This window comes from Mus caroli, chromosome 2, assembly GCF_900094665.2.
Source record: "Mus caroli chromosome 2, CAROLI_EIJ_v1.1, whole genome shotgun sequence".
Classification (NCBI taxonomy): Eukaryota; Metazoa; Chordata; class Mammalia; order Rodentia; family Muridae; genus Mus; species Mus caroli.
In genome coordinates, this window is record NC_034571.1 from 112983789 (window position 1) to 112996446 (window position 12658).

General features: G+C 42.9%; 1 protein-coding gene across 1 annotated transcript in view; it reads right to left on the reverse strand.

Moving 5' to 3' along the window:
• Window positions 1-12402, reverse strand: part of Ehd4 (EH domain containing 4) — a 67703-nt gene extending 55301 nt beyond the window's left edge. Inside the window, exon 1 of the mRNA XM_021152948.2 lies at window positions 12057-12402. Coding sequence (XP_021008607.1) covers window positions 12057-12292 — 236 coding nt within the window. The 5' untranslated portion in view covers window positions 12293-12402. The remainder of the gene's footprint in view (window positions 1-12056) is intronic.
• Window positions 12403-12658: the final 256 nt, after the last annotated feature.

The window sequence follows — 12658 nt, forward strand, 5'->3', positions numbered from 1 at the left end:
GGGAGGCAGAGGCAGGTGGGTTTCTGAGTTCAAGGCCAGCCTGGTCTACAAAGTGAGTTTCAGGACAGCCAGGGGAACACAGAGAAACCCTGTCTCGAAACTTCCCCCCCCCCTCCCAAATACATCCATTCCAGCATTCTGGGTGGAAAACAGGTAAGCGCCTGCGTGTTTAACTCTCCTGGTTCCTCCAGTGCTTATCCGTGAGCACAAGGAGCTCACTCCCTCTACATGCTGAAGTTTTCAATCATGTAGAGTGAAAGAAACATAATAGGAAATACAATCTTGAGATCAGTGGAGACATTTCATTTTTAATTCAGAAGAACAAGTCTTAAGACATTTCAATTTATAATAAATATTTGGATTCTCATGTTTTCATTGCTAATATTTGACCCATTATTTCACAAGAGTGGGGATTAGAAAGAAAGACTCCTACCATTCTGACTTGTCTTGAACTGAAAATTATTTTGTTTTGTTTTTGAGATCAGGTCTCACTTTGTAGCCAGACTAGGCTCTGATTTACAGCAATCCTAGTGGCTCATCCTCCCTGGTGCTAAAATTCCAGGTGGTCTCACCATGCCACACTAGAAATAATATGTTTGTTTGTTAGTTTTAATTCATGTGTACGGGTGTTTTGCCTGAAAGTGTGTCTGTGCACCACTTGAGTGTTTGGTGTCCAAGGAGGCACGGATCCTGGAACTGGAGTTACAAACAGGTGAGAGCTGCCAAGTGGTGCTGAGAAATGAACGCAGGTCCTCTGGACAAGCAGGCAGTGTTCTTAACCAATGAGCCATCTCTCCAGCACCATGGCTATTTTTAACATTTTGATATATTCTATCTAATATTTTTTTCTTTTTCACCATTAATTTTTCTATGCCACTAAAAAGACCACTGGCATGATTTTAAGAGGCTGTATACCTTTTCTTTTGTTTTGTTTGAGTTTATTATTATTTGAGTTTTTGAGTATATTATTATTATTTGAGTCTTATTTTGTTTTAGTTTTGTTTTGTTTGAGTTTAACTCTGTAGCTCAGACTGGCCACTCACAGTAACCTTACTGTCTCAGCCTCTAGGTACTAGGATTTCACACAAGTCATCATTCTCAGCTTAAAGGCTATAACCTTTCTAAGGTAGTATCAATTTAGTTTGCCATTTCCTAACTGCTAGGCAGCTCCATAGTTTTCATTACTCAGGCCAGGGGAAGCAGTTCAGTGGTAGAGCAGGTGCTTAGCATGTATGAAACTGTGGGCTTAGTCCCTGACATACAAATCAGTCTGTAAATCAATAATCAAATCTGATCTCCATTATCCTTTTATTTATTTTTGTAGTTTTAAACTTCTGTTTTATTATTGCTTTTTGTTTTATTTTGTTTTGGGGATGGGGAAGGGTCACTATATATTCCTGGCTGTTCTGGAAGTTGCTAAATAGATCAGACTGGCCTTGAGTTTACAGAGAGCTGCCTGCCTCTGCCTCCCCAGTGCTGGGATTAAAGGTGTATGTCACCATGCCTTGCAAAACTGTCTTTCTTAAGCATGAAAGCTGCCATATTATCATTAGGATTGGGTATGTAGGTGATATTATTCTAGAAATTGCTGTGCCTAGCAATGGAATGGACATTAACATGTTGAGCCAAAAGACTGGAATTTGCTGGGTGAAATCTTACCCCTCTGATGGGCCTTCCAGCTCTCAGTGGAATTCAAACTACTTGACACTGAGCTGTGCTTTGAACAACTGCTGCCCACACAGCATCACCACCCGAGCCTTCCTTCCATGCTTTCAGGACGGTGGAGAAATCTCTTGGAATCAAATCACTTCTTCACTGCACTGTTCATTTTTCAAGTTTTTCATTCAAGCATACAATGAACATTCATTGGTTTTGATGTTATGATTTGTAACTTATAGATCTGACAGACTTTCCTAAGGCTATAAATTCTTTGCTCTTTGAGCACCATAGTTCTTCATGAGGGCTTTGCAAAATACAGAATTTTCTAAAAAGTCTGACACTTTTTCTATGAATACTTATACTCTCTAATAATTGCATTCTACACAGCACAGGTGTAAAGGAACAACAAGCAGTATTTAAATTTTATCAGACATTCTATTTTGCCTCTAATAGAAGTCTATAACTATAAATATATAAACACACACACACACACACACGAGTCTCACTATGCTACTGTAGCTGGCAGGAACATTCTATGCATATATGCATACTAGACTGGCCTCAGACTTATAGAGATCCACCCAACTCTGCCTCTGGACTTTGGGATTAAAGGTGTATGTTACCACACTCAGCTAAATAACATTCTTTAAAAGTTAATAATGGGGAAAAAACTCTTCATGTGACTAATTTAGGTAAAATAACAAAGAAAATGTCACCCTAATGAGAGTTTTAACAGGAATGTCCCATTCTCAGTTCAATAAGATATGAACAACAAGAGGAGAAAATGTAATTTCAAATATAATTGATACAAGCAGAAAAACACAGGGCACTCTACTCAGAAGATGTTGGAATACTCCTTCAGCCAAATGACCAGAATAAAACCAAAACCTTGATAGCTATCTTATGTACTAGTGATAGCAGACCATAAATAACATAAAGGGAAAAAAATCTTTTACAGCAGCAGCAGCAGCAGCAGCAGCTGAAGTAGCTAGAATAGTCCGAAGAGCTGCAGAGGGTTGGAGCAGTAAAGCAGCCACCTTTGCAAACAGATGAGGGAAGGCCCCAGTCAAAGCAGGGCAGTTTTTGCTTAGGAAGAGCAGACACAAAAGTCTCACTTAGATAAAATACAGTTCTCACACAAATGGATCCCAATGAGATTTTTCAAGGAAGCACCTAACAATGTTCTCAACAAGAAATAGAAAATGGGGGCTGGTGAGATGGCTCAGCGGGTAAGAGCATTGAATGCTCTTCCAAAGGTCCTGAGTTCAAATCCCAGCAACCACATGGTGGCTCACAACCATCCATAACAAAAATCTGATGCCCTCTTCTGGAGTGTCTGAAGACAGCTACAGGGTACACACATTAAATAAATAAATAAATAAATAAATAAATAAATCTTTAAAAAAAGAGAAATAGAAAATGACAATGACAATTTGGAAAATAAGGAGACTCACGAGGATCTGCAGTTACCGTTAGTAAAGAGTGTTTCACTATGGTATGGTGCTGGCCTAAGAATTCATGAATATAATAACAAAGAGAAAGGTCCCAATAGACCGCATATTAAATAACAGCCTATGAGGAAGCTTACTTAATAGGAGGAAGAGCTAGTATTCTTTAACAGGAGTGTTTAAAATGGCCAAAGACAAAAACAACTAAAAGCATGTGTGTCCTCTATACCACCAATGTGTGTCCTCTACACCAAGACACCCAAAATAAATAATGCAAGAAATAAATGCAAATATTAAAAAATAGAAAAAATCAGTAATGATTTCCCAAGTAATTATAAACAAGGATTCCTCATAGATAAATGTATCAAAAATAGATATTGTTATATTTGATCATGAACATTAAATGTATTTGCATGCAAATTCTCATTAAAATGTAAAAGCAAACTTCTGCCTAAAAAACACTTACAATAATTATAACTAAGTATTTACAAGAGTTATTGGGGAAAATATCCAACTTATCAACATGAGAAAGACTAACACTAGAAATGGAAATTCAGCAAAGTTCACAGAATTCACAAAGGAATAAAGATAGTAACGATTTTATATGTTCAACCTTTTTTGTTTGTTTATTTTGTTTTTTTTGAGACAGGGTTTCTCTGTGTAGCCTTGGCTGTCCTGGAACTCACTCTGTAGACCAGGCTGGCCTCGAACTCAGAAATCCGCCTGCCTCTGCCTCCCAAGTGCTGGGATTAAAGGCGTGTGCCACCATGCCCGGCTTATATGCTCAACCTTACCAGCTTTTTAAAAAGCAAATTTAAAAAAATGTTTTTCCTGTCAAACTTACTGGCAGCCTAGTAAAGATGGGATCCCGATTCACATTTCCTGTGGAAGTTTAAATTGAAGTAACCTTTCTGAAAAATAGTATGTATTCATGGACACTGATAGATATAATAATTTAGTAATATAAATAACCCTGGAAAGACAGTGAGGTGTCTTTGCATGTACACATAGGTGTGTGTGTGTGTGTGTATATACAGATGCACATATGTGCCTGTGTGCATATGCTTATGGAGGTCAGAGGACAAGCTTGCACCCAAGCTTCTGGTGACATTCCTCCAGGACCATCCACATTTAGTTTTGAAATAGGTTCTCACTGGCTTGGAGCTCAATGAGTGAGCTGGCTGGCCCCAGAGCTCCACCTGTCTCTGCCCCTCTAAACCCTGGGATTACAAAGGCATGACTGCATGCCTGACATTCCTATGTGGTTTCTGGTGATTGAACTCAGATCCTCATGCTTACATGGCAAGCACTTTATAGCCTGAGCTATTTCCCTAGTTTTTTGTTTTGAATGCAGTATTTATGCCCAGGCTAGTTTAAGAAATAAAGCTGGAAATAAAAGTCTTCTGATCAAAAGTATTGATCAAAGCATTATGCATAACTGTAAGATTAAAAACAAATGCTTCAAGCTGTTCTGTGGAATGATACAACCATTCAAGGTTCATGAGGTGGGATGCAGTCTTCCTCTACTGTTCCCCACCTTACTGCCTAGAAACAAAGTCTTTCACTGAACCAGAAACTTCCTACATTTCAGCCACCTGTCTCTACACTACTGGGTTACAAGTACTCAAGAGCTACATTCAACCTTTTATGTGGGTGCTAGGGATTTGAACTCAGGCGCTCATGCTGACAAGAGCAAGTGCGCCTTCCCACTGAGACATCTTCCCAGCCCCTGAAATTACTTTTGAAGACTATTTAATGATATTAGAAGTTTTCAACATTAAGTGGGGGGAAAAAAAAAACCCATCGCTTTGCAGAATTGTAATTTATCATGTACTCTCCAGCAGGATTTCTATGTCTTCATCTGAGTCTTTGCTAAAAATGTGATGAGATAAAGCTAGGACCAGGTGGGGAGTTCACTGGAGTCAGTCTCCTTCTACTGGATCAAGGCTGAGCTTCTTAAGGCTTGATGGTTCAGCTGTCAGGATTCCACTGGCTGGCCCCTCAGATCAGTGGTTCTTAAATGTCCCCTGGATAAGACTACACGAGAACCAGAAGAAGCCTCTGACCACCACATTCCAACTCAGGGTGTGTCAGATGGCACCCTGAGATCTTCGTTTTGAAAGCTGCTGCAGATATACAGTCAGGAACCAACACTTCTCTCTCACAGTCCCAGAGTTTGACATGTATAGTTAATGTCTTCAGAAGTAATCATCTAAATGAGAATATTTTTTTAATTAAAATAAAACTCTTTTTGGGCTAAGGTTATAGCTCGGCGTTAGGTTACTTGCTTGGCACATGCACCACCCTTCAAATCCCAGTACTACAAAACCAAACCCACTATCATCACCACAAAGGTCCTCTTTTCACCAATATTAGTCGTGATACTTGGCCACTTGTATTTGATAATACAGTGAGTGGACAAGCCACTGACCATCTGGCTGTGCTGAATACTGTCACGAATGTCACACACTAACCTGTCCCACAGCCCTCCCACCCTACTTCAAGCCCTAGTTTCGCTTTGTTCTCAATCACCAGTTGCCTTTTCTCTACAGCCTGCCCTGTTCAAACCACTGATAACTGTTGAGGTCATGCTCTTTAAGCAAGCCAGTGCAATGCCTCTGACCTGTAGCTCCTCCCCTCCAGTGTCCTGTGGCTGAGGATTTTCTATATTTGATCCTGCCCACACATTCCTCAACCCTTCACCGGCTTCCACTATCACCACTTTCTGACACAGCTTTCGCCATGGTCACTCTGGCTCCAGATGGCTGATTCACCTATAAGCTCTGACTTGATCCCTACCACCCCTGAAATACCTGGTTCTTTGTGCCCTCTCCTCTTGGCTTCTGGAAGGTTATGCCTATTTTGCCTGTTCAGCATCCCCCTTCCCTTTTCTGATAACACACCCAGAGGCATCACTTTCCCTATGCTTCAGCCTTATAGGTTAGGGGCTGGCAACCTCATTCTGTGTGCTTTGTCCGATGTCTCTCTGGGCATAGGTATATAACCATTTAAATCCATGGAACTCAAGTCAGAGACTTGTTGAAAATGCTGTAGTTCACCATTTCTACCTCTTTCCCCTACTGAACACTATATATACATATAAATGTGTGTATGTTTATGTGAGGGGAGGCAAGGAAGAAGAGAGGGAGGGGGGAAAGGGAGAGAGGGGAGAGGGAGAGGGAAAGAGAAGGAAAGAGGGGAAGGAGAGAGAGGGTCCTATTAGCCCAGATTGGCCTCAAACTTGCTATGGCAGAAAATAATGACCTGGAAGGTCTGCTCCTGCTGCCTCTATCTCCCAAGCGCTGGGATTACAGACAGGTGTGTGCCATTACACCTGCTTTATGTGGTACTAGGGATGAGACCCAGGGCCTTTGCATGCTAGAAAAGTACTCTATCTGTTCATCTATTGATCACAGCCCCTAAATAGTATATTTGAAACAGCATTTCTAAAGTTTTAATACATAATAATGTTAAGCACTAATTTTTCTTTTATGTATGAGTGTTTTATCTTTATGAATTTGAGTATATCATATGCATGCAGTGCCTGTGGAGGCCAGAAAAGCATGTCAGATCTCTTGGAACTGAGCTACAGATTGTAAACCACCCTATAAATACAGGGAACCAAACCGGCTCCTCTACAATAGCAACTATTATTAACCACCGAGCCGTCTCTCTCTAGCCCTTACTAAGCATTTACTTATGACAATGTTAATCAAACACTTACTTTATCAACTTGAGTACTATGGATGATGAATATTATTGACTGAGAAGATGTACAGGGAGAAACAAAACCATGGGATTCCACGGTAGCTATCTGTACTCGCTACCTCACATTTACTCTTTAGTTCTCTTGGGTTTTTCGTTCTTTTGTTCCTTTAGTTCATTTCTACTTGGTTTTCTTTTTGGAATACACTTTTTGTTTTTAATTAGCACACACAGATGCACAAATTACTTGACAGGCACTAATTACAGGATTATGGGAATGAAAATTATAGGCTGTTTCATATTGGAAGAATGTTTTTATTGGTTTGTTTTTATTTTTCAATTCTTGTGATTAAACCTAAGACCCTGTGCATACTAGGCAAGCACTTCACTGCTAAGCTACAACGCAACCCCAACTGGAATACAATTCATATACTAGAAAATTTACTCGTCTAAAATGTAGATCCGTGTGTGGTTTACTCTCAGAGTTCTATAATCAGTACCATTACCCAATTTCAGAGCACTCTCATCACTCCAAAAAGAATCTGCATACTTGTGAACAATCTCCCTTCATTGCTTGTGCACACGAGAACCCAGCTGTCCCAGCACCACCTGCTGAGGAACCTAGTCTTTTTCCATTGAACTGTTACTCGTATCTTATCAAGTATCAGTTGACCATACATATGAAGGTCTATTTTGGGGTTCCCAGGTCCATTGATCTGTCTGTCCTTTGCTGGTGCATGCTGCTTCGTTTTCAGTAGTTACATGATAAATTCTAAATCTAAACTGTTCTTTTTCAGAGCTGTCTTTGTAATCCTAAAAATTATAGATATAGCCTGTTAATTACTGCCTCAAACAAACACTAAAAAAAAAAAAAAAAAAACAAAGATTTTAATGGGAATTATTTTGAATCTGACAACCAATTCAGGTTAGGCGTGGTGGCATATTCCTATAGCCCCAGAACTCCAGAGGCAGAGTAGGAGGCCATCCTGGGCTATACAGTAGGTCCAGGCCACAAAGTAACATATATTGAGACAGAAAGCAGTTCAGGAGCACTGCCTTCCTAATATGGCCTCCAATCCACAGGTACTGGGTGGCTTTTCCATTTAGTTCCTCCTTAATTTCTTTCAGTGATGCCTCTAATTTTCCAGGCAGAAGTCTTGCATTTCTTTTTGTTGGGCTTATTCCAAGGTGTCAATACTTCATCCTTTTTGGATGCTATCACAAACAGGTTAGTTTGCTTAATGTCACTTTGAGGCTGTTCATTTCATGTTTATACAAATACAATAGAATTCTGTCTTTTGACAAGATATTTTAAATATAAAAGACCATGTGGTCTGCCAACAGTTTTACACTTGCAATCTGGACACAGCTTGTGTCTTTTCCTGCTTTATTGCTCTGCTCTCTGCCCCTTTAAAGCCTGTCTCATTTCTTTGTTTCAGTTCTGGGTGTTGAATCTAGGACTTCACACAAGCTAGGTAAGAACCACCACCGAGCTATCCCCTGCCCAGTCTACATAGTTTCTGAAGTCACTTTTTTTTCTCATTAGAATAAATTTTCTTGAGGAAACATGCCAAAGTACAGGAGCAAGAGAGGAAGTAGAACTCATAAGAGCAAAATTACCATCTGCAGTTTGGGTAGATCTCTGGGGCGCCTCCCGTGCTTTACAGTGGAATGATTTTGCTTTATAGCAGCTGGGCCTGGTGATCTTTTTTCCCTAGAACCTCTGAAATCAATTTCTAAATAAATTTCTTTTTAATTGTGTGTGTGTGTGTGTTCGCACATGTAAATGCAGGTGCCCATGAAGTCCAGAAGAGGGCATTGGATTCCCTGGGGCTGGTGTGAGCCACCTGACATGTGTATTGGGAACCAAACTCCAAAGTCTTCTGGATGTTTGGGTCTTTTGGAAGAACAGGAAGTGCTCTTAACTGTGGAACTAACCCATGAAACTTTTTTCTTTCCAAGTTTTAGACATAAGCCCAACACCTGCCCTTTCTTAGTTATGAAAATCAAAGATGATATGGTCACTTTTACTAGTGCCAATCCCTTCTCCTTCTCTGGACAATTTTTCATTGCCAGCCAGAAATAGACTATTTAATACTTCTTACTATATATCCTGTCTTCTGAGAAATAAAATAACCAGACAATAGAGCTGTCAGCCGTTTAACCATTACCCTAAAGAGACTTTGACAAATATCTCTACCACATCTGAAGCTTTCTCCGGCCTTTCACTGTTAAGATCTATAGGCGATTCTACCAATCTGTTCTTTCCATTTAACTTCAACCTCACTCATTATTTACCCTCTTCCTGGCACTTGCCCCCCCACCCCACCCCTTGGTGAGCATCTGTACAGGGGTGAGCAGATTTTCTCACTACCCCAGGCTCTTCAGGCATTCCACCTGGAGAACTTTCCATCAAAACACTTAGCTGCCTCACTTTTGTGACTGTCCTGGCCCAGAACATATAATGTGACTTCTATTTTCTCCAAAACAAGAGAGAAGAATAAAGTTTGTAGGAGTAAGACACATAATCAAAAATTATGCTGAATGGCTTACAATAAAGAGGAATGTCTCCCTCCATGATGCCGTGGCTCCTGTGTTAGTCAAATGGAAAAGAATAAGTGACTTCACAGACAAGCCCCTTCCCCAAGTTTCTGTGAACACTTAGTACTCCCAGCTAGAAGCAAAGCACCCAGGTCCCTAGCCAGGACCTAACTAAAGCAAGGTCCAAGAAGGCCAGCTCTCATGGACATCTCCTTTGTTTACCTCTCTAAGTGCCAAGTCTCCAGGACAGGTGCCCTCTGTTTGCTGTTTTCCTCCTGGAAACCAATCACTTCCCCCTACTCCTCTCTAAAACCAATTTCAGATGCCACAAGTGCAGCTTCATCCAGCTTCCTGTCCATAGTATCTTCTTCTAACCCCAAGGTCCACTTTGGGCCCTTTGTGGAATAGCAAAGCCACTGGCCCAAGCTCCCAGCTAAGGTGATTCCTCCCTGGGTTGCAGCTCCTACTGAGTTCGAGCTCTAAAAAGGGCTTAAGAAGTATAGCCATAAGCCGAGCGTGGTGGTGCACGCCTTTAATCCCAGCACTCGGGAGGCAGAGGCAGGCGGATTTCTGAGTTCGAGGCCGGTCTGGTCTACAAAGTGAGTTCCAGGACAGCCAGGGCTACACAGAGAAACCCTGTCTCGAAAAACCAAAAAAAAAAAAAAAAAAAAAGAAGTATAGCCATGAGTCCCATGAGTCCTATCTCAGAACATGCCTTTTAGCACTCTCCCACAAAGCTTCTAAAAACTAAAGCACAGAAGGGTAAGACTATAACAAAATCATATGAGGCGGGAAAAGAGGATTGTTCCACCTTCCTGAGAATTGCATTGTACTCTCCTACCTGAGGCTTGTTTAAGAGTCAGGCTACGGACAGAGGAATGCACTGTCTTCAGGCTAGGACGGTACAGGATCAGAAAGGCTCCCTAATTATGCATAGGTACCGTGAGGCCCATGGCACATACAGGAGGAAATGGTGGGACTGCTGTTTATCTGCCACCAGTACATTTTAACATGTTATACTTTTTTTGCTCTAAGCTTAAAAGTTCTCTCTTACGGCCGGGCGTGGTGGCTCACGCCTTTAATCCCAGCACTCGGGGGGCAGAGGCAGGCGGATTTCTGAGTTCAAGGCCAGCCTGGTCTACAGAGTGAGTTCCAGGACAGCCAGGGCTACACAGAGAAACCCTGTCTCGGAAANGAGGCAGGCGGATTTCTGAGTTCAAGGCCAGCCTGGTCTACAGAGTGAGTTCCAGGACAGCCAGGGCTACACAGAGAAACCCTGTCTCGGAAAAAAAAAAAAAAAAAAAGTTCTCTCTTCACTCCTGTAATATTATCCTGATAATTCACAACTGCTACTACCAAGACCTTAATGTACCATCTGCTTGCCATTTATTTTGTTTTTGTTTCCTAGGTTTTGTTGATGTTCTTATTGCTGTTGTTTTGAAGACAGGGTCTTTTGTTGTCTAGTCAGGGTTATCCTAGATTGCGTTATGTAGCCCAGGCTGGCCTAGAAGGCAAAATAACCATGATCCAGCTTCCCCAGGCCTTGGATTACAGGCAAGCATCATCTCAACTAGCCCTTTGCATCTGTCAAGGAGTCAGTTACTGTAATATTTCTAGGTTCATTTCTGAGTTAACATATTCAACACTGTTTTCAGCTAATTTAAAAGCATTAAATGAAATAATTTCAACATTATTTTCCCCCTCTCTTCGTTCACATTTCAAACTACAGTGAATTTCCTTTGTTGAGTTCATTCACAGTGTATCTACAGGCCTGGATTTAACGTATTTCTTGTAGTAACAACTTTTCTATTTTTTTGGAACTCTTTAGGTCACAGGAGGGGAAGAAAAGGAGGTCATACCTAAAAGAAATGGCATGTCCCCAAGACAGATGCAGTTTTCTGAACACCTGTTGAACATCAAATGATGAAGAGTGTTCTAATTCCAAAACTCAGGATCCAGATCTTAAATGTTCAGTCACTTTGCTTCATCTGATTGAACTTAGATTCTTCCCAAAGATAGGGAAATAGACGCCTCGTGTAAAAAGCAGTCCATTTCATTGTAAATTATTTCTCATCGAGTCACTTTAGAGGAAGCTGTGTGGTTGGAACTGCAGGGCAAGCCGGTTATTGCTTCCAGAGACAGAGTGACCGTGACAAATATTTTCAGTTTGTCAAGGGTGAAGAAATGGAAACTAGCAAACAGTAACCTGACACTCCCCTTCAGTCCACAGGCTGGTGAGGCAGCTACACTGTAGGCTAACTTCCTATAGACCATAAAGCTGGACGATAGCAGCCCAGCCGCTGTGGCGGAACGTGGCACCTAAGGGCATGGCAATACTCCCACTGTGGCATTCACTCATTCATTCGTTCGTTCGTTCATTCATTCTCACTGTGCTGGAAGGTTACCTCTCCACCTAGGAGCCGCATTCCTTCATTATCACTTTCAGCACTAGGTTGCACTAATGATGAGCCTTGCCTTCTCTCCCTTTCCTGCACTCCCAGACCAGGGTGACAGGCTCAAGGAAGGCCTTGGCAACAGCAAGGAAGGGACTCGCAGCGCGCTGGGGGCCGGTCTCACGGGAGGGAGCCTTGCGCCACGGAACCGGTTGGGACCCGGGGAGGCGACGGGCAACCAAGCTCGGAGTGTAACCTGAGGGCAGGCCGTGCCCTAGCGGAGGGGTAGCGAGCCGACGAGGCAAGTTACCTGATGAACGTGGTCTTGCCCGTGCTGTACTGGCCCACCAGCAGGATCATGGGCTTGTTTTCGAAGTCGGCGTCCTCCAGCGCTGGCGAGTGGAACTCGTGGAAACGGTACGCCTCCTCCAGCGGCAGCACCTTGCGCTGGTACAGAGAGCGCAGGCCGCCCGTCACCGTCTGCACCGCGTCCATGCCGCCCGAGCGCTCGCGCCCGCCAGCCTGCCGCCCCATCCAGCTGAACATGTTGCCGCCCCACAACTTGCCGCCACCGCCGCCGCGCTTCAGTCAGAACCCCAGAACCCGCGTCGCTCGCTCTCCGCGCCCAGGGGTAGCTCTCGCCGCCGCCCGCTCCTGGGCCCGCCCCCCGCCGCAACGACCAATCATCAGCCGCTGCGTCACGGGCGTGCGCTCATTATTCAGCAGCGATCTCAGGTCCTTCCTCATTGGGCGTTTGCCAGCGACTGGGTGGAGGCTCTAGCCAATGGAAAGGCGAGTCTTGAATTATTGATGACGGCATCGGTCTAGAGGGCTGGGCATGGAGAGGGTGTAGTCCAGGCGGGGTGACACAGGCGCGTCTACCCCGGTACATCCTTCTGGCCAGGTGGCGTT